Source organism: Onychostoma macrolepis, chromosome 07 (assembly GCF_012432095.1).
Source record: "Onychostoma macrolepis isolate SWU-2019 chromosome 07, ASM1243209v1, whole genome shotgun sequence".
Classification (NCBI taxonomy): Eukaryota; Metazoa; Chordata; class Actinopteri; order Cypriniformes; family Cyprinidae; genus Onychostoma; species Onychostoma macrolepis.
In genome coordinates, this window is record NC_081161.1 from 12,991,223 (window position 1) to 13,015,117 (window position 23,895).

The 23,895-nt window shown below is 36.6% G+C and overlaps 1 protein-coding gene across 3 annotated transcripts in view; it reads right to left on the reverse strand.

Annotated features, from left to right (window-relative positions):
• Positions 1-23,895, reverse strand: part of LOC131543604 (collagen alpha-1(XXV) chain) — a 471,411-nt gene that overhangs the window by 142,880 nt on the left and 304,636 nt on the right. For all 3 annotated transcript variants that reach the window (XM_058781122.1, XM_058781121.1, XM_058781120.1), the window contains 4 exons: positions 12,831-12,890; positions 11,711-11,782; positions 6,918-7,034; positions 6,252-6,287 (listed from right to left, as the gene is read on the reverse strand). In XM_058781122.1, the coding sequence (XP_058637105.1) occupies positions 6,252-6,287; positions 6,918-7,034; positions 11,711-11,782; positions 12,831-12,890 (285 nt within the window). The remainder of the gene's footprint in view (positions 1-6,251; positions 6,288-6,917; positions 7,035-11,710; positions 11,783-12,830; positions 12,891-23,895) is intronic.

Sequence of the window (23,895 nt, forward strand, 5' to 3'; positions counted from 1 at the left end):
CAAATTCACTACCCTTTCGTTATGTTCGGGATGAAAACATCCACTAAATTAAACTGCTGTAAAAATGTATCAGATAATTTTTTTTATTATTATTTTTTTTACATAAATCTATTAATCAACCTCAGTCCTGATCAAAACTACTAAATGTTTTTAAAAAATCCAGGATTTTTACTCTTTAATTGCCAAGTTCATAAATGATGTCACTGATTTGGGGGACACAAAATGACTTATTTTCAATATAAAAAGTGATTGTAGACTGGATTTTTTTTTTTTACCTTTTATCACAGTCTTGGACATGTCAAAGATTAGTAACAACATTGGCTTTCATGCAATGTTATTTTTTGTGCAGCATCAGATTTAAATTTTTTCTCCCTCATTTACTGTTCGTGGCTGTTTTTGCCCCATTGACTTCCATTATAACAAAAGTTTTTGATTGCAAAGCCATGACACCATATAATCATGCATTCTTGATCGTTGGTGGTTTTCCCTGTTGGGAAGAGGTAAAATTTTTAATTTTTACTGTTGATCACCAGGTAGCACCATTAACCCTTTAGATAGGCCTGTGCAAAAAAAAAAAAGCTTAGTTTCTGGCTTGTATATGGAGTATAACAGCATATTATAGTGTGTGTGTGTGTGTGTGTGTGTGTGTGTGTGTGTGAGACAGAGAGAGTGTGAGAGAGACATTTGCACACTTACCTTGATGCGTCTGAGAAAATCAAAATATGCACCTCAGCTCTCACAACTACATGGAGTAAACAAAAACAAAGTAAGTGTATTTATGCACCTGCTGCCTTTTGATCGTGAGAAGTACAGATTAAACAAAATGCCATCCGGCTGGTCATTTGATGGTGAGAAGAGCAGCAAGCAACATGAGAAAGGGCTTGACTTGTACCGAAGTTTTAGAAATGATTATGCAGCCTGACCCCTCCAGCGAGCTGCAGGATGTATCGTCTTCTCCCTCTGACACCACAGACTCAGGAGAGTCAGATCCTGATTTTGTTGTGGCACCCTCATCATCCTCTTCAGCTTCCACTGAAGGCGAGGAGGATTCAGAGGATCCTGGATCTGGGTGGATTGGGAGAAACGGCGAAGTGTGATTTTCCACCAACGTGGAGACAACTCCCTTTCTTCAGTCAGCACTTGCATCTGTTGTGGTGGACACACTTGCAAAGAGCACCAAGTGATATGCCGCAAGTACTGCTGGAAAGACTGAACACACACACACACACGCACGCACGCACGCACACACACACACACGCACACACACACGCGTGCACACATACAAACTAAATAGTTAGTTTAATTGTTTAGTTCTCCATCCATCCTCAACTCTTGCACCATTGTTCAGTTTATTTGAAGTTGTTGTTGCATTTTGGTTCATAATAAATTGTTCATAAATCTAATGCAGAGTAGATTTTTTACAGAAAAAATGGAAAAGTGTATCACTGAAGGATTTTAAGGTTTTAAACGGACTTTACCGTCAAGAAAAGACAAGCATTTCACACATAGGCTGTCCATACTTCTCACCATCAAAAGGCAGCAGGTGCATAAATACACTTACTTTGTTTTTGTTTACTCCATGTAGTTGTGAGAGATGAGGTGCATATTTTGATTTTCTCAGACGCATCAAGGTAAGTGTGCAAATGTCTCACACACACACACACACACTATAATATGCTGTTATACTCCATATAACTCCATATACAAGCCAGAAACTAAGCTTTTTTTTGCACAGGCCTATCTAAAGGGTTAATGGTGCTACCTGGTGATCAACAGTAAAAATTACAAATTTTACCTCTTCCCAACAGGGAAAACCACCAACAATCAAGAATGCATGATTATATGGTGTCATTTTTTGCAATCAAAAAATGTCATTATAATGGAAGTCAATGGGGCAAAAACAGCCACGAACAGTAAATGAGGGAGAAAAAATTTTAATCTGATGCTGCACAAAAACTAACAATGCATGAAAGCCAATGTTGTTACTAATCTTTCACATGTCCAAGACTGTGATAAAAGGTAAAAAAAAAATCCTGTCCACAATCACTTTTTATATTGAAAATAAGTCATTTTGTTCCCCCCCCCCCAAATCAGTGACATCATTTATGAACTTGGCAATTAAAGAGTAAAAATCCTGGATTTTTTTTAAAGATTTAGTAGTTTTGATCAGGACTGAGGTTGATTAACAGATTTATGCAAAAAATAAATAAATAAATAAATAAATATTTATCTGATACAATTTTACAGCAGTTTAATTTAGTGGATGTTTTCATCCCGAACATAACGAAAGGGTAGTGAATTTGAACAATGCACAAGGGTTAAGTGCAGCAGAAATGTTTTTGTAACCTTGGCCAGATCTGTGCCTTGCCACAATTCTGTCTCTGAGCTCTTCAGGCACTTCCTTTGACCTCATGATTCTCATTTGCTCTGACATGCACTGTGAGCTGTAAGGTCTTATATAGACAGGTGTGTGGCTTTCCTAATCAAGTCCAATCAGTATAATCAAACACAGCTGGACTCAAATGAAGGTGTAGAACCATCTCAAGGATGATCAGAAGAAATGGACAGCACCTGAGTTAAATATATGAGTGTCACAGCAAAGGGTCTGAATACTTAGGACCATGTGATATTTCAGTTTTTCTTTTTTAATAGGGATGCACCGAATGTTCGGCAACCGAAATTAAGTAATAAGTAAAATAAGTAAAAAGGCAGAATAAATTTAGCCGAACAATGACGTTTTTAATGACGCGATCAAATAGTAACCCGCGAGTGAGAGGCGCGCGCTTTATGCAGCAAACATGTCAGCAGTGTGGAAGCACTTTAAAGTGTCAGAGAAAGAGGCAAAAACGGCCGTTTGCAGACACTGTTCTGCTGAATTGTCCAGAGGGGGTGCATCTGCAAAAACGTACAGCACTTCAAGTTTAATTTATCACTTAAAATCAAGACACCCCGAACATCATGCAGAGTACGAGAAAGACACGACGGCGGCTACTCAGAACCCCTGTACTGCATCGCGACTGTGCTTGATCCACGATATAAAGATCATTACTTGGATGTGGGGAAAAAGCTGCGCACACGAGAAATGATCCAGGCCGAGTTGGATTTGGGAAAGCCGCTAGGTGATGGAGACGGTCAGGTGATGCACAGCGCAGGAGATGAAAACAGCGCGAGAGTAAACGCGCTCGTACTACAGATGAGCCGCGACAGTCTCGCTGTCTGACATGTTCGATGAGATCCTCCAAGAGAATAACCCATTTGCAAGACAGAGGACAAGCTCAACTGCTCAACAGTTAGATGGTTATCTCTCAGAAGTCCCCATCCCCAGGAGCAATAACCCTCTCGAATTTTGGAGGACCAATCAAGGCCGCTTTCCCGACCTGGCGCAGATGGCACGCAGGTAGGCTACTTGTATGGGAAATTAATTTAAGATTTTATTTATATTTTGGATTATGGTAACACTTTATATTTCTATTTTTAACATTAACTAACAATGAAAAACTCTTATTAAAAGCATTTATTAATCTTAATGTTAACATTTACTAATACAGTATTAAAATTAAGTATCACATTTTTTATTTTTCTATTAAAAACTATCAAAAGTGGTAGGCCTATTTGTTAAAATTGTTAATGCACTTATACTAACATGAACTAAATATTTTGTATTATCTTACATTAACGAAGATTAATAAATACCATAACAAATGTATTGCTAATTGTTAGTTAAAGCAATAATGTTAACAAAAGGAAACATCTTAAAATGTTACTACCTATATTTTATATTGTTCAGTGTTAAATAAATATTTTGAAATTATATTTTTGTTATTTGATTTATTTCTCTGAAAAGCAACACAAAATAGTAAAAAGCAAATTTTTACTATTTAATTATTGTAATGGTGAAAAAATTGGCAAAATAAATGGAAAAAATGCGAAACACCTCGTTCGGTATTCGGCCTTTGGCCTTTGGCCAAGCATTTCATTATTATTCGGCTTCGGCTTCGGCCAAGAATTTCATTTCGGTGCATCCCTATTTTTTAATAAATCTGCAAAAATGTCAACAATTCTGTGCTTTTCTGTCAATATGGGGTGCTGTGTGTACATTAATGAGGAAAAAAAATGAAAATGGCTGCAATATAACAAAGAGTGAAAAATTTAAGGGGGTCTGAATACTTTCCGTACCCACTGTATATGTATGTATATATATATATATATATATATATATATATAGGAGATAGAGATATAGAGATAAATGTCAAAATGCATCTCAGACATGAACATATTTGCTTTGCTTAATCTTTTCATGTACAAATTACTTCTGAAAATAAATATATATTTCCATTTAGAAATGATTTGTGTGTGTGTATTCACAAACAAATTAATTCTAAAAGGATATATATATATATATATATATATATATATTTATTTTTAGAATTAATTTGTACATGAAAAGACTAAGCAAATATGTCCATGTCTGAGATTCATTTTAGCATTTATATAGAATAACTAAACTATAGCTAAACTTTAGTGAGGGGACATTGTTCCTCTTAGCATCATGAAAAAAAAAAAAAAACTTTTATTACAATTCTGAATGCATTACTGATAGCCTAGAATGCATGCAAAGAGTGCTCCCTTTATAATTTCAGATGCACTGAGCCTGTCACTCATCTCAGTTCATCGGTTCAATGCATGTGTCTGTGATTGGCTACACTGCTCAACACTGCAAATGTTGTAAACAGAAACATCTGATGCTCTCCAGAGTGCAAATGCAAATATCCACAGAAGAGTTTGCCAAATATGTTATTATTACAGTTTTAACTAAGGGTGCTCTTGTGTTTTTTATTTAGTTTTTATTTATTTATTTATTTTGAGAGTTCCCTTTGTTTTTGAGTTTAGCTCCGTAAACTGGGCATGACGCGATGCTTTCCGTATGGATTTAATATGGAATGTTACTTAAATATGGGAGCAGTTGGCAATCCTACTTTGTATGTTTTAAACACTTACAGTAAATTATGCTCTTACTTTGGCCATGCATTAAATGCACTCCCTTGAAAGAGTGCAGTTTGCTGACATATTTACTTCTCAGGTAAAGTCCGTGGTATGATGACAATGACAGTGGTTACACATAAATATATTTTAATTGTTTGATCAAAATTAAGGCATGTTCATTTTTATGAACAAATTTGGAAAAAAAACAAAACAAATGTAGTAGATTACATTATCTGCCACAGGCAACGGCAGCAAAGAGCACAATTTAAATGAATATTTCTTCACAATAAAAGTTCACAATGTAGCCTAATAAGCCTAATTTTAGCCTAATGTAATAGCTTATTTTACATAAAACTATTATGCTTTTTGGTCAAATTTATTATATTGAAAGATAATTATAATATTGTAAACATTAATTTAAATTATGTGCTGGTATTACCTTATGAACTGTGATTACATTATAAGTTGCCACAGTGTGTTCATAATGTAATACATCTCTCATACAATAACCTATTACATTATGTGAAAAATTGTTATTACATTAAAATATATATATTATTATATATAATATATGTTATTACATTATGAGCTCAAGATTTTATTACGTTTTGAGAAAATTATTACATTATGAACATTTTATTACAATAATAATGTAATACTTACATTATGTAATACTTTTACATTATGTGTTTTTGTTTACATTATGTGCAGTTATTACATTATGAGTTGCTACAGAGAATTTAATTGGAGCTGGAATAATTTGGACATATAAGGTTCATGTAAAAATATATACGTTTCACCATGGAATATGCTGTTACAAACTGGATCTAAAAATCAATGTTGAAATTCCAAAGTTGACAGGGACAATAAATGAGAGGCAGCTTTTCTGAATAACAACATTCACTAACAAAATTGCTTTGAATGACTGTGACAATGGGACCTTAACAAGATTACTCATGAAACTCTCCATTTTTCTAGCATATAGCATTCCTATTATTTCCATAAACGGATGTAGAAGCTAGTCACTGGTTTTATAGAACATAAACTAGCCCTTGATCTAGTGATCTATTCATTAAAATAATCAAAACTTCTCAATGATACTCATTGTCATATGTGCCATTTCCGGTACTTAACGACACAGATAACTTACTACAACAGAGCCAATGACTATACACATATGATGTTATAGCAGCTAAATGTAGAATTGTGTATAACTGTATAAGTGAAGCTATTGTATGTAGTGGCTGTAAATACAATAAGACACTTACCATTTGACCAATTTCCCCTGGCATTCCAGGGTCTCCCTGTGAGAGACACAATATATACAGTAGTCAACAACAAAAAACAAATAAAAAATAAAATCTAAAACCAAAATGCGTTCTTGTCTTAGGACAACTTTGATTAACTTTTTTGATCCACTTCAAATGTTGACTACTATATTTAACCGTTTTATAGGAACTGATATGAAAACAATAAAACTATTAACATCTCATCCATAGTCCTAATTTTATGAAAGGTTATTTCATATATTGAATATGATATTGGGTTGATGAAACAAAACTACTATTTTTTATTTTACATATTTTAGACTTTTGAGGGAAAGAAACAGTCTGTGACAAACACCAAAACACTGCCCACTCTGTCATTACGTGTCTCAGGTGTATAGTCTTGGTAGATGCTTTTTTAGCTAAAGAGAAGAAAACAGCATTTGCCAACATTTTCTATCACAAAAATAGACACGTGAAACATTAAAATACATACATTTCAAAGAAATGAGTGACAGAAGGGTTGAGAAAAAAATCTTGTCTGTAGTAAATACAATAAAGAGCCCTTAATATTTTTACACTCTTCCCTTGGTCCAAATGAACAATTGAAAGTCCTGGTACATTTGTAAGCATGATCCTTCAACATGCTCTGCTTTTAGAGATACTTACAGGGAGCCCTGGGACTCCCCGAGGACCATCTTTTCCTGTGTCCCCTGGGGGTCCCCTGGGGCCTGGGGGACCTGGAGGTCCAGGAGGCCCTGGGGGCCCTGTTTGGCCCTGGTCACCCTGTGACAGTAACATTGTAAATATGTAAAACATTATAAGTCAAAGAATAAAACATACATAAATGTTTGTATGCAGTTTAAAGGGAAAAAGACTGAAAGGTCAATGAAATGTTGTAATCTCTCTTATCTCACATAAACAACATTAGAATTAAGGCCCAATATATTTCAAGTGAACTCAGAGAATACACTTATGTGATCTTATGTCATTTTCAAGAAAATCAGGTCAAAACAAAGTTTATTGTGAGTTTGTTTCAAGGAGTTTGAAACAGCTTGCCAAAGCAAACTTTCTGAAAAAGGAAATTGTGTTATTGAAAGGAAAGCATGCAGGACATAGGCCTTATTTACATATTCAACTAAATGCCACTCTAAGCAGCATTGACAGCATCGGGATGTGCGATAACAGTGTACCTCTGCTTGCATATTTCAAACTTCTCTTTACCACTAAGTGAGGAAAAAAATAATAATTTCACAGTCAGTATACTGGGGCCTTCTGGCTACAGATATAACGTTTACTCTCTATATTAATCCAATCAGTTATGATGGTACAGTTCCGTTTTACTGTGAGGATTACCTTTCACAATTTTGGAGCTTAATTACCTTTAATCATTTCCAAATTTGTCTCAACAAAACATAAATCATGTTTTATTCATGCAAAGCTCTTGTGCTGGTTTTGATGGGAAGGAAAGACAATCTGTCTGAGTAAGTGGAACAATAACATTTTGATTTATACATACAGTGGGGCAAAAAAGTATTTAGTCAGCCACCAATTGTGCAAGTTCTCCCACTTAAAAAGATGAGAGAGGCCTGTAATTTTCATCATAGGTATACCTCAACTATGAGAGACAAAATGAGAAAAAAAATCCAGAAAATCACATTGTAGGATTTTTAAAGAATTTATTTGCAAATTATGGTGGAAAATAAGTATTTGATCAATAACAAAATTTCATCTCAATACTTTGTTATATACCCTTTGTTGGCAATGACAGAGGTCAAATGTTTTCTGTAAGTCTTCACAAGGTTTTCACACACTGTTGCTGGTATTTTGGCCCATTCCTCCATGCAGATCTCCTCTAGAGCAGTAATGTTTTGGGGCTGTCGCTGGGCAACACGGACTCCAAAGATTTTCGATGGGGTTGAGATCTGGAGACTGGCTAGGCCACTCCAGGACCTTGAAATGCTTCTTACGAAGCCACTCCTTCGTTGCCCGGGCGGTGTGTTTGGGATCATTATCATGCTGAAAGACCCAGCCACGTTTCATCTTCAATGCCCTTGCTGATGGAAGGAGGTTTTCACTCAAAATCTCACGATACATGGCCCCATTCATTCTTTCGTTTAGACGGATTAGTCGTCCTGGTCCCTTTGCAGAAAAACAGCCCCAAAGCATGATGTTTCCAACCCCATGCTTCACAGTAGGTATGGTGTTCTTTGGATGCAACTCAGCATTCTTTCTCCTCCAAACACAACAAGTTGAGTTTTTACCAAAAAGTTCTATTTTGGTTTCATCTGACCATATGACATTCTCCTAATCCTCTTCTGGATCATCCAAATGCTCTCTAGCAAACTTGAGACGGGCCCAGACAAGTACTGGCTTAAGCAGGGGAACGCGTCTGGCACTGCAGGATTTGAGGCCTTTGTTACTTTGGTCCCAGCTCTCTGCAGGTCATTCACTAGGTCCCCCTGTGTGTTTCTGGGATTTTCGCTCACAGTTCTTATTATCATTTTGACCCCAAGGGGTGAGATCTTGCGTGGAGCCGCAGATCGAGGGAGATTATCAGTGGTCTTGTATGTCTTCCATTTTCTAATAATTGCTCCCACAGTTGATTTCTTCACACCAAGCTGCTTTCCTATTGCAAATTCAGTCTTCCCAGCCTGGTGCAGGTCTACAATTTTGTTTCTGGTGTCCTTTGACAGCTCCTTGGTCTTGGCCATGGTGGAGTTTGGAGTTGGACTGTTTGAGGTTGTGGACAGGTGTCTTTTATACTGATAACAAGTTCAAACAGATGCCATTAATACAGGTAACGAGTGGAGGACAGAGGAGCCTCTTAAAGAAGAAGTTACAGGTCTGTGAGAGCCAAGATCTTGCTTGTTTGTAGGTGACCAAATACTAATTTTACCGAGGATTTTACCAATTAATTCTTTAAAAATCCTACAATGTGATTTTCTGGATTTTTTTTTCTCATTTTGTCTCTCATAGTTGAGGTATACCTATGATGAAAATTACAGGCCTCTCTCATCTTTTTAAGTGGGAGAACTTGCACAATTGGTGGCTGACTAAATACTTTTTTGCCCCACTGTATGTGTTTTCAGTTTACTTATTCTGAATATTTTCTCTTTTATCGGACAACTCATACTTTGTAATTTTATGTGCAGCAGGCCACTAACCACAATTCCACAAAGAAGGCTTAGAATTCAGAGCCTTCTTGTTTTTGCTGCCCTAATATTAGGCTGATATATCACAAAGATTCTTCATGGTAACACTTTAGAATACTGTTCTGTCATTAATGAATAACTTCACAAGAACACCTGAGTAATGCACTCTAGTAACTACTATTAACTAACAAGAAACTGATTAATGAATTATCAAGTAGTGCTTAGTTCAATGTGGTAGTTTACTATTAGCTCATACGTAACTACTACTTTTTCACACCTAGAGAACTACAAAGAACTACTGTATACATGTTCATATGAATAATGCAAAATGTATAATTAATTCTAAATTAAGAGTCTAATGGTAACCAATTAGTAATGACCCAAGTATTAACAAATCCTTCAAAAGAAATTACTAATTATTTGGATCAATATCATGAGTGAAGATCATGATAACTTCCTAAGAATGTCTGAAGTCATTGTAAACTTTTGAGATTTTTGTAAGATTCTGGATAGTTATTCCTTCCGATAGATTTGGTAACACTTGAGTCATTATCATGGGTTATCATGAGCTTCACTTTAGAATATGTCAGGGCTCTGCCCTGGCAGCCTTGTCTGTGTTGTCTTTGTTTAATGTTTCTTTGGTTGTCTTGTGTCTTAACACATTACTTTGTCTTTGTTTGTGTCTACCATGTGTTCCTGTGATCCCACCTCCTTGTTTCCCTTGGTCACGCCCTCTTGTTTAGCCCTGGTCTTGTCCTCGTTTCCTTTATTGTGTTCACCTGGCCCTCGTGTACTTGCCTCCCTTTATATTTTGCTGTGTTTCCTCTTGTGTTTGCGGGTTCGTCTTGTGCCTTAGAGAAAGTTATTGTTTGGCTGCTCTATACTCTAGTCTTGCCGTGTTGTTGTATATCCTTTCTGCAGTTTTTTGCTTTTTATTTTCTATCTTTTGGTATTGTTCCTCAGTAATCTTACTTATATTTATATTATCTTAGTTGTTCATCAGTCTTGTTTTGAGTTTTGAACTATTTAGATTTTATACTTTAGTTTTTCAGTAGTCTACATTTTGATATTTCCTTTACCCTTTTTATTTTACTTTAGTTACTTATTATTTTCCCTTTTATTACATGTTTCTCATGTTGTTGTTGTGTGGTTTTGAGTGCTGTCTTGTTGTGCGTTTGTGCTGTGTGTTCCTTCCAGTACTGCTCTACCAGCCTGAGACTCCCTGCCTGTTGGTCCCCCAAGGCAGTCTGCCAACCAAGCCTGTCCTGCTCTACCAGCCTGAGACTTCCTGCCTGTTGGTTCCCCAAGGCAGTCTGCCAACCAAGCTTTGTGCAGAGAGCCTTTCATGGACACTAGCCTACTTTATGTCCCTTCACTCTGATTGCACGCCCTACTGGTCTCTGCTCTGGCCTTCTCCCCATTCTGCTGCTTGGATTGGCCACTGACTGGGACTGTTCTCCAGACCGTCTACCTCTGGAGGCATAGTTCTCTCCCGCTGGTTGGAGTTGTCCCAAGACTATTCACCCCTGTGCACTCCCTTGAACTTGTGCTTTCAATAAATATTTGTTTCACTCACTCTGCATTTGGGTCCCTTCCTGCTGACCCTGACAGAATACTGATCCAAACAATTAGTAATTCCTTTAGGAGGATGTAGTAACACTTGAGTCATTACTATCCAAAACCTTATAAATACCTCAAAAGTTTACAATGGCTTCAGCCAATATTAGGGAGTTATCATGCTTTTCACTTTAGAATACTGATCCAAATAATAAGTAAATAATTCTGAAGGGTTTGGTAATACTTACTACTAATACTAGTGTAACTAGTAATACTAGAGTAATACTAGTCATTACTAGTTGGATACCATGACCTTCTCTTTTGAATTAATTATACATTTTGCATTATTCACATTAATTATGAACCTGTATATAGTAGTTCTTAGTAGTTCGCGGGAAGATATGAAAAAAAATAGTTACCGATTAGCTAACAGTGAACTACCACTTTCAACTGAGCGCTATTATTTACTGTAGTAATTCGTTAATCAGGGTTTATTGTTAGTTAATAGTAGTTACTAGAATGTTAATAGTACATTAGTAATTTGTTCTTGTGTAGTTATTCATAAATGATGGAACAGTATTCTAAAGTGTTACCCATCATTCTTACTGTTGTATTAATTTTACCAGTTACTAGTCCAGCTGAGCACTGAGGTTAAAGCTGAAGAATGGAAAGCAAATGCTGGACAAAAGATGAGAAGCCCAGTCTAATGGAGCAGTGAGAAAAGAAAAACAGAATGAGGACAAGCACTACCTTAATGAGTCGACGTTTAATGAGTTGCTGATCAGCAGAAAGAAAGCCATGATTTATCTTAGGGAAGACCATCTGAGCAGGTGTGAGGTCAAAAGAGGCCGGTCAAAAGTGAGAGTCGGAGAGGAGAGTTGCATGAGGTCCCGGAAAGAGGAAGAGAAAAGGGAATAAAAAGGGTACAAAAATAAATTAGATTAAAGTAGTTGAAGTTGAGTCAGAGAACCCAATCCAGTACCTTCATGCATTAGTAAAAGTTGACATTTTCCATAGTGGCAGCAATGGATGTCTTTACTGCCTTTGTCAAAGCCTGTAATTATCACTTTATGGGTGCTAGGTCACCAACTCTGAGAGAGCCAATTTGAAAGGAAAAAAAAAAAAGAAACGTCAACTTCTACTCACTGAAAGCACTGTCATCAGAGGTTTTTTTTTTTTTTTTTAAAGCCAAGGCAGACTACAGGAACTGCACACGCTGAAATCCATCATGCATATTTATTTGTCTTTGTCAGTGTACTTTAAATTAGACAATTACAATTACAATTGCTATATAAAGGGAGCACCTGTAGTTACAAGAACAAAAATAATTATGTCACTATAGATTAAAATATTGCATGGTATGGCCCACTAATTATATTTGTGATTCTGGACATTTAAGCAGGCGGTAAAGGAATCATATTTTTGTGGTTTTGGGTTGGATTTGTGGTAAACCAAAGATATCAGTTTCAAATACATCTCAACATTTTAGCATTTATTGTGTCTCTCATGAGTTATTACCTTCGTATAATCCAAGCAGACAGTGGTCAGACTATTTGGTGGTTAGAAAATATGACTCTTGTTTGAAATTAATCACACTTCACTGGTTTATTAGGGGAAAGAAAAAGTTGCTCTCTTGTGAATGCATAAATTCCTGTCACCACACTGCATAATAATAACACCACTGGAACAGGGAAAGAGGGTCATAATTAGCAAAAGTATTTTTTGATTGGTTGGAATGGATTTATCAGACACAATTGTGTTTGGGCCAAGTCTATCATTGCATAGGCATAGGGGACAAATGCGCTGTTGACACATCTCAGAGTGTGCCATCAATAGAGTCTGCCTTGGTCATTTGGCTGCGCCAACAAACCTTCACAGTCAGGATTTGATTGCTGTGTAATGCAGCCAGAGAGGGTAGACCAGGAAGTCCCTGGGGACAAACAGCACAAAAATGGCACAATACAAATACAACACAGCATGACAATAAAAGCCATTCACTCCACAGAAGAGTGCTGCATCAGTTTTGCATCAGTATAACTCAAAATGTCAAGTTTAAAGGGTTTTTCTTTTTGACCAAGATACTTTCACACACTGCTCTGTTATAATGCAAAAGGAATTTTGATTTGATCTCAGCAGTGCACTTAGCCAAAATTCAGACTATAGTTATTTCTTACTCATTTAATTTGGATTTGTGCTTTCACGTTGTGTGCCAATACCCCTAAATTTAAACCCGAATAGTTTGTAGTCTTCCAGGACTTGCTATTTGATGCCTACTATCATAAAACTAAATTACTGATTATTTTGTAAACTAGGCTATGTAGCCTACATGTTTTTTGTTGAGTTTTTTTCTTACTCAATGGAATGCTAACAACGATAGCAAAACAACACATTAGTTAAAATGCAGGGAAATACCATGTTTATGAGATATTCCATCCCACCATGTTATGGGAAGTAATTTGAATTGCATGGCTCATTTAGTAGATGATGCGAAGGAAACCCACATCATCTTCTGTTTTGGTGCTCAAGAAAAAAGCACTTGCAAACAAAATTACTGACAAAACAAAGTAGTTATAATTTCAAGTAATGGGTCCTTTGGAAAAGATATAGTGCAGCAAGCTAATCATGTTCAGAAATATTTAAAAGTTGAAAAATAAGAACAGACAAATATAAATTATGTATAAAAATGATTACTAGGGAAATAGATAAACAGAAAAGTTCTGCTGTGTTTCTGCTAGTCTCCTGTCTATGTTTCATTCTTGTTTGTTTTCCAATAGATTTGATCAATTTGTATAGAGACAGCACAACTTAGTACTGATCCACACCACCCTTTACAAGATGCCTGTGGTTAAAATAGTCCTTGGTTTTGGCTGCCATTTTGCTACAGTCAACTCTACTGTAAGCATGCATGTGTTACAGTTATGTTCTCTCTCTTTGTAGGAAAGAAAAAAAACATCTGACATAAGAGCCAGCCTGAATATTTTATGATCAAGTTGTCCACCAGACCCATTTACTGTATTGGGCTTTGTAAATGACTTATTCCTGCATTTTACAAGGACACGCAAATGGCAATGTCACAGTGGTTCACTAGAATAACAACAATTTGCCAATCATTGTTTCTCTACATCAGATGTTTTGTTTTTCTGTGGGTTTGCATAGAAAAATAATAATGCAATCCCCCCCACCCAAAAAAAATAAAAATAAACAGTAACAAATATAATCCACTAAAGATGAAGAAAATCAGTGATAAAGAGAAATTGGGCAAGGAAAATAAATAGTCTGACACACATATAGCTAGAATTTCCACTGATGAATAATCTGAAACCATAATTGTAAATTGTTAGACTGATCCAATGGATATTCCTTATGTATGTTTGTGTGTAAATATGAATTCATTGATGAACTGAAACATTTGGACTTGACATTATCAAACATTATATAGCACTAACACCAATCAGTTTCTAATAGCCTTGTAAACTAAAATGTTAATTCATGCATTCATGACCTCACGGTTAGATTATTGTAATGCTTTATTGGGTGGTTGCTCAGCTAGAGTTCTTACTAGAACCAGGATGTATGACCATATTAGACCAGTTCTGTCAACAATTTTAATCCCTATTAAACATTGTATATTTTTAAAAATCTTGCAAATTACTTATAAAGCCCTTAATGGTTTAGCTTCCCAGTATTTGAGCAATCTCTTATAGCATTATAGTCCTTCATGTCCACTGCGTTCTCAAAACCCTGGCCATTTGATAATACCTAGAATATCAAAATCAGCTGTGGGCGGCAGATCTTTTTCCTATTTAGCACCCAAACTCACTCCAGATACACTCTGTCAGTTTAAATCTAGATTAAAGACCCATCTCTTTAACCCTCTGGGGTCTGAGGTCATTTTGGGGCCCTTGAGATGTTTTGACATGCCCTGATATTTGTGCTTATTTCAGCTACTTAAAACATACTATTGACCAACATGTAATTTTTTTTGTATTCAGCACAAACTGTGTTACAATAATATGTGACCAAGATGGATGTACATGTTTGCATTTTTTAGAAAAAAAATATTATGCGTGGTTTGTAAGTTTTGGGAAAAAAAATGTAGCTGAAATAAGGCCATAAAACCCACACTAAATAGTCCTGAACAAGACTTTTGAGTAATCAGTCTTGTAGGCTAGAATATTTACTTCAAAATTATGTGAAAATCATTCTGCTTACTCATTCACAGAAAACAATATATTGATTTAAAATTTTCAAGACATGTTTTGTGATCGAGGGTCTATATGCGAGGGAGTGGCAATGGCCATGAATATTAAGTGAGTCTCACCTGAGAGACAAAGGGCCCTCCCCTAATGGCCCCTAATGGCCCATCAGTGTGACTGTGACTGAGGTGCAGGTAAGAGAGAATGTGAGGAGATTGAAAAAAAGGGTTTTTTAAATTATTTGTATTTTATTTACAACACAGTATAATCAAAACATACATAATGAAGGTCAAAGACACATTATTGTGCACACTGATCTAACCACAGAGATGTGAACAGACTGCAGCAGATTCTGTTCAACGAGTGAAACAAGTAAATCATACCTGATATTTACGTGTGTTATTGAAGTGTTTCTACTTCTTTCCATGGATTCAAGAAGAAAAAAAAAAACAATCAGTAGAAAAGGAGCTTGTTTTGACATAGAATATCAGTGTAGTTGAACATCTGATGTTGGTGCAGCGCTCTCAGAGGAAAACAGTTTGAAGAGACATCAGGATACATCTGGTGCTGGTATCTGATTCAATAAAATACAAACAAAAAAAACATTTGTGAGCATGTTAATATCAGGAACATCTGTATATATATCATAAATATCATATATATCACTATCATAAAAAAGAGAAAGAAATCTTATATCTGAGAAACTAATTATTATTGTTTAGCACGTTATTCAAATCTATTTCTGAACAGAGTAGGCTATTAATAATAAACATGTACTAAACATACTTAGACTCGTAGCATTCATCATGTTACAGTGTACACTCATATTACTTTTATTGTTTTATATAGAGCATGAAAACATCATCGCGCTGTAAGAAATTTAAATACAATGAACTGCCTATCATATTCAAAATGTTTTACACGATTTCAAACATTGTAGTCAGGAATTATAGTTTGGGAAAAACCCAACTATGATTTTGTAGTCATACAGTCTAGTATGTATGATTTTATAGTAGCCTATGATATGATTATGTAGCCACAGACTCAAGCATGCTTTGTACAATAAAAGGATGTACTTTGTACTATAAAAAATTATATTTTATATCTGAGAAACTAATTATTATTGTTTAGCACGCTATTAAAATCTATTTGTGAACAGAGTATTAATAATAAACATGGTCTAAACATTCTTAGAGGCGTAGCATTCATCATGTTGTCGTTTGGGGGAAAACCCAGCTAAATGTTAGTAGATCTGTTCAAGTTTATGTCACAATAACACGGTAACTAATGTAAAAAAGAAACATTACTTACTCATCTCCTCTGCTGGATGAAATCGTGTTCTTCTTTCGAGGGAAATCCTGCCTTTACTCAGCGCATCTTCTTCCAGAAACGAACAGTAGCCGCGATGAAGGACCTCCTCTTTGTTTGTGTTGTTGGGCGTTTGCACGCGCGCACTTACCACGTGGCTATTTACATATGAACAGCGCGAGCCGCGCGGGGGCAGGGTCACATTAGAGATAATGAGTCAGACGGGACAGACTGAACATCGTGTTGGTTCTCGTGGCGCTCTTCCGTGTTTCGGCACCCGCGGGAAGTTTGAATTCGCAGGAGAAGAAAACAGCGGCAGTCTGCCTCGGTTGTTTATTTCAACGCATTCTCAAGCATCTGTCAAAGGTAAGATATTTTATATGACATCAGTATATGTTTTGTTACCGTTAATGCTGAAATCACGTTAGTAAACTTTGTTCGTTTCCAAACTTTACCCTGTCGGGTTTTGTTTACTATAGTTTATCGTAGGTTGATTGTTTGCACGCCAAATTATGAATGAACATGGCTGTAATTTACGGTTCTGTGTATTGTTTGTCATCATTAACACGTCATCTGTTGATTACAAGCTAAATTATGAATGGGCGTAACCATTATTATCATTTTTGTAATGATATTACATGTATTCCACAGTTCAAAAATGTTTTCTGACCATGGTTTTACTATAGTAACCATAATTTAGCCATGGTATTTTAGCAGTAGAGTCACAAAAATAAATTTACCATTGTTGTTACTGTATTGGCCGTTATATTTACAGTGCAGCCATGAAATTGTAAATGAATATCAGTCTGCCAAGAACAGCAGGAGTACTACAGTATTGTAGTGTGTACGTGTGTGTACGTGTGTACTTGTTTTTCTATTCAGGTGGGGACTTAAACCTGAATACAAACAGACTCATGGGGACTCGTGTCACGGTGGGGACCTAAATTGAGGTCTCCACAGGTAAACAAGCTAATAAATCACACAGAATGAAGTTTTTTGAAAATCTAAAAATGCCTGTAGTCTCCTGTAAGGGGTAGGTTTAGGTGTAGGGTTGGTGTAGGACAATAGAATATACGGTCTGTACAGTAGAAAAAGCATTACGCCTATAGAGAGTCCCCACAAGGATAGCAAACCAGACGTGTGAGTGTGTGTGCAGAATTATTGCTTTTTGTAATATTTCTATTGTGATGTTCTTGTAGAGACCACTGTTTCTACACTGCTGTCATCTGTTCCTGGTACCATGCAGATCCTCAGTCAGATACAGGTAAATATTTGACACATCAACTACATCATACACACAGGGTTTCTGCAGGTTTTTAAGTCTTAAAATGTCTTAATTTACCCTTACACAAATTAATGCCTTAAGAAAGTTTTAAATCAGAGCAGAAAGCCTTAAATTCATAAAATATTGGATGCAAAGCAAAAAGTGAATGAATCTCTTCCTCTGTATTTTGTCTTGTTTTCCAATACAAATATCAAACATCTTTCAATCAAGATATGTTTATTTCAGATGCAGATATTCATGAAGTCTTGAAAAATGTAATGAAATTAAAAGAGTTTATTCTTAAAACAATAACAAATATCAGTCTATGAGCTATCAAAACTTCCCTTTAAGTTAAGGTTACTTTTTTGCCAAATGGCAGATATTAGTTCTTGTTTTAATCACAAAATCACTTCAAACAAGACTTTGTATTTTATGTTATTCTGTATCTCCAGTAAATGTATTTTATTTAAGAATCTTTAGGTATTTGCACTGGAAAATAAGACAAAAATACTGAGGAAGAACATCACTTTTTTGCAGCATGATCTGAAGCTACAGTAAAAGATATTTCCATATTCTAGTGTCTGGAGCAGAGTGTTTCAGTGCGTTTTTGTAAAAATGAATTAAAAAAATTATGAATATCTGCTGGAAATTGTATTTTCAAACTCTGAAGTTAATACAACTCATGTTTCTCTCCAGACATTTACATTCTACAAAACATATTTTTGTTTTTTCTCATTTGTTCCTCAAATTTGCTTTACTTGGTCTTAAAAATGTATTAACTTAACCTTCATAAAACCTGCAGAAACTCTGTTTTCTTGCACATTAAACTAAATATTCAACTTGTTGCAGACACGACTGGTACACTGCCTGTGCCCTCACAGTTTTCATATCATGGTTCCCATGTGGAGCCTCTATCAGAATTTTCAAAATGCAGAAATTAATTCATTTATTCCCCTCTGTGTAGGAAATACATATACGCCACCTCTGCCTCTGCTGGCCTCACCTGCGACCCGTACTGGACCTGTGAAGACTGGTGGCAGGGTGTTTGTACTGGAGCACAAACGCAGAGCCCATTGACAACTTGCTTAATAAACACCATGGGAAGAAGGACATCCTCAGGAGTATGCAGCAATGGTCCACAATTCCTCTACTGATCCAGACAGCATGCTCCATTCGACCACAAAACTGCACGTTTCACTGTATGTCAAGCACCTGGCCAAACTGCTGAACACCAGTTCTTCATTAAACAACTCCAGAGAAACGTCTTGAAAGCGGGTAGTAAAACAACCAGTGTGCCAGTGGTAACAATGAAGCCTGCAGATGTAAACCCACCAGCACCCGCTCTGATCACACTCCTAACTCATGAGACCATTGTGTTATGGAGCGGCAGCAGCAACCTGAGCAGGAGAAGACTTGTCTTGCTTGTGGACAGCCAAAGATGGTTCCTCTATCCACTTTTCTTAATCAGCAAGGCCCTGTCAGGTACTTCTACTGTTCCACAAAGGTTTTTAATGCTTACAGTGATTAAGGACTAACAAACCCCAGAGTTATTTAAGAGAGAACTTGAGGACACAAAGAAAGAAAGGACAGCAAAAACGCAAAAGGCCTGAGTTTAAAGAGTCTGCATTTTACGAGATGGAAAGACAGAGATGGGTGGCAGAAAAAAAGAAATCAATGACATTTCTTGATCTTTTGCCCCTTAGTAATATTTAAATCATGTATATACTGTATATTTTGATTTGTTTATTTTTCAGTGTGAGATTGTAATATGTATATTTCTTCAGAATTCTATTTTTCTCTGTACTTTATTATTTTGGATCAGTATTTACTAATCTTAAAAAGTGCTTAAAGCATTTAATAAAAACAACTGAAAATTACAAATTGCTTCACGAGTGCTGTGTTCTTTTTCATAGGACAAATATTTTACAGTTTCTATGGTTTTGGAAACACTTAATTGATTAGTGTGACTTAAATTATTCCATCACTTAATCAATTTTCATGTAGTACTTGAATATTACTTAGTTTGAGTTAAATTTAAATGCCTCTTATTTTAATTTCAAAAGCCATTTAATAGATACATTCATGTTTAATATAACCATTATTATATAATTCATGTTTTCATATAACCATGTAATGTATACTATTATTTTACTGTATTTCTTTTAATACTAATCATCTATTCATAATACACAAATTTAAAATACTTTGCAGCTGTAATGTATTGTTAAATTTTACAATTTTGTTTTATAAAAAGCACAAAGCTGTGTTTGTGTAATGGTTTAGACCTGCGTGAGTGGGATTCGAACCCCAGTCCAAATAAATGCATGAAAAAAATCTGATTGGCTGTGACATCATTTCCGCTCTTTGGCCAACTGTTGAAATGCTTCAATTTCATTGGCTGTCACTGAGTTCCAACTATCCGCGACTGGCCCTCGCGTGGCGGTTGTGAGATCTACCACTGAGCCACGAGAGTGGTAATGTTGGATCCAAACGAAACACTTAAGGCAGTATTCCAGGAAATGAAGGTTTATTTAAAAAAAAAAGTCTTTGCAGGAATAATACAACAAAAGTTCTTCTCGGACCGAGGTATTAATAACATCAAAATGGAAAAAGCCAAAAGAGAAAAACAAAACTCCACGAGAGGAGAAAACAAAGCCAGGGAACAATAACAATCAAAGAAAGGAACTCAGGATACCTTACTTGGGGTAGCTTAGAGAGGCTTAAGTGAGACCAGGCAGGAAACACAGGGCACAGACTCAAAAACCGAGTGAGGAACCAAGGGAAAAATACACCACTTAAATACACAGGGGGAAACAAGGCACAGGTGAGCTGGATAACGCTAACAATGCCACACGAGGAAGAACTAAGGCAGAGGAGAACACAGGGGACCTCTAGAGGCACGGAGACAAACTACAGGAGGAAGGATGCTGACAAGTCCTCTGCACAATTCAGACGTGTGTTGCAGTCTGGAATTAAACACACCATGCTAGTTTTGTCTGGTCAGAGAAGAACTGGCCCCCCGACTGACCCTGGTTTTTCCCACGTTTTTTTCCTCCATTTCTGTCACTGATGGAGTTTTGGTTCCTTGCCACTTAATTTCTGGCAATATTGTTGACTTGACTGCACAGATACTATTTGAACTAAACTGAGTTGGACGAAGACATCACTGAATCAATAATGAACTGACTTTAACTGGAGTTTAAATTGAGTGTTTACTATTGTCCTCTTGCATTATCGACACACTTTTTTCCTGTTTAACACTAAAGCTGCTTTGACACAATCTGTATTGTATAAAGCACTATATAAATAAAGGTGACTTGGCTTAAACTTTATAGCGTCATAGCACAGTGCTACAACACTAATTCAAGTTAATGATGACACAAGACTGATGGCAACACATTGAATGCTTGGTCTTCATTCACCCTTTGACCATGTTACCATTCACCATCGTAAATCTGGATTTCGACATGTGACCATTTTAGGTTTTTAAAGTTACAATAAAAGTGCAATGGAACATGAAGGACAGAACAAGACATACAGGTGCATCTCAATAAATTAGAATGTCGTGAAAAAGTTAATTTTTTCTTGTAAGTTATTACAAAAAGTGAAACTTGCATATATTTTAGATTCATTGCATGTAAAGTAAAACATTTCAAAAGTTTTTTTGTTTTAATTTTGATGATTAGAGCTTACAGCTCATGAAAGTCAAAAATCAGTATCTCAAAATATTAGAATATTTATATTTGAGTTTCAATTAATGACCATCCCTACAGTATAAATTCCGGGTATCTCTTGTTCTTTGAAACCACAATAATGGAGAAGACTGCTGACTTGGCAATGATCCAGAAGACGATCATTGACGCCCTCCACAAAGAGGGTAAGTCACAGAGGGTCATTACTGAAAGGTGTGGCTGTTTACAGAGTGCTGTATCAAAGCATATTAAATACAAAGTTGACTGGAAGGAAGAATTTGGGTAGGAAACGGTGCACAAGCAACAGGGATGAGTGCAAGCTTGAGAATACTGTCAAGCAAAGCTGATTCAAACACTTGTGAAAGCTTCACAAGGAGTGGACTGAAGCTGGAGTCAATGCATCAAGAGTCACCACGCTCAGACGTCTTCAGGAAAAGGGCTACTAAGCCACTTCTGAACCAGAGACAACGTCAGAAGTTTCTGTGGAGAAAAATAACTGGACTGTTGCTCAGTGGTCCAAAGTCCTCTTTTCAGATGAAAGTAAATTTTGCATTTCATTTGGAAATCAAGGTCCCAGAGTCTGGAGGAAGAGTGGAGAGTGGAGAGGCACAGAATCCATGTTGCTTGAAGTCCAGTGTGAAGTTTCAGTGTGAAATTTGGGCTGCCATGTCATCTGCTGGTGTTGGTCCACTGTGTTTTCTGAAGTCCACAGTCAACGCAGCCATCTACCAGGAAATTTTAGAGCACTTCATGCTTCCTTCTGCTGACAAGCTTTATAGAGATGCTGATTTCATTTTCCAGCAGGACTTGGCACCTGCCTACACTGCCAAAGGTACCAAAAGCTGGTTCAATGACCATGGTGGTACTGTGCTTGATTGGCCTGCAAACTCTCCTGACCTGAACCCCATAGAGAATTTATGGGGTACTGTCAAGAGGAAGATGAGAGACACCAGACCCAACAATGCAGATGACCTGAAGGCTGCTATCAAAGCAACCTGGGCTTCCATACCACCTCAGCAGTGCCACAAACTGATCACCTCCATGCCACGCCGAATTGAGGCAGTAATTAAAGCAAAAGGAGCCCCTACCAAGTATTGAGTACATATACAGTAAATGAACATACTTTCCAGAAGGCCAACAATTCACTAAAAATGTTTTTTTTATTGGTCTTATGAAGTATTCTAATTTGTATAATTTATTCTACTTCAGTCTGTGTGCATTGAATTTATTTAATACACAAGTTTCACAATTTGAGTTGAATTATTGAAATAAATGAACTTTTCCACGACATTCTAATTTATTGAGAAAAAAAATCATTGTCTGAAGAAAAAAATTCAACTGATAAGTATAAACAATCAAATAAATATAGATTTTACAGGCATCACACTGATAATTAAGTTTTGCCAAAAGAAAGACATCACTTTTTTGCAGGGCCTGCAAATCTCTCTTTTTAAACTTTTTTAAACCTATTCCTTTCACCTTCTCTGCCTGGCCTGTGCCAGCCAAGGTCAACCTAGGCTCTGCCCACACTACAGACCTTCGGATCTTTGGCTGTGCCTCATACCTCCACCCCTTAAGCTCTGTCAGGCTCCTCCTTCTCTCCAGCTCAATCTTGGTCATCTGTCACACCTGCTCCACTTCAGTCCTCAGTAGGGCTTTATCTGATCGACTATTGCTGCCTTCACGTGCTATCGAAAATTTCCTATTTTCCACTTATGAAGTCGTGATTACGAGCTTGTCATATTCAAGTGCTTTAATGTCGGAAAGAATAAAATGTAGCATCCCATTGGTTGACAATCATATAAACATTCACCGCGCTATACATGCAGTTCACTGACAATTCTGGAATTTCGGTCAAATACATGCTTATTTCACTGCTTATAAAACATACAATATGCTTTGCATGACCGTTCATATCTAGCCTATAAATACACTATTTTAGCAACCAGACAAAGGGATGTATTTGTTATGAGAACAGCATTGACAGCTGCAATGGTTGTTCCCTCCACCACGTTTAAAGTTTATGACCTGCCCAATTCGGAAACTAGGGTATCAAAATTATTTCCAAATTTCCCAGTAATAAATACGACTCGAGAGGCCGTTCACATCCAATTTCCGATTAGGAAACTCGTATTTACGATAATTCCGATAGCGCGTGAAGGCAGCATAATAGTTGTTTATTTCAAGCAGCAAGAAGACTGCCTTAACATAATAGTAATTCATTGATAAACTAGTGTTTTCAGCTGCAGTGTTGAAGTCGACAACACTGACTCTTCATCTCCAGAGAGGACGTGCACGTTCCCTTTCAGTCGGTCACTATCGACGTCACATCGATGACCATCGAATTCGGGATCTCGCTAGAGAGACCAATCTACTTTGAGTGTAAACAAACCAATGCACATAGGCATGCGATGATTGGATCTAGTGGCCGCTGATTGCAACGTGAGTATAAATAGGCAGCAGGTGCATCGCATA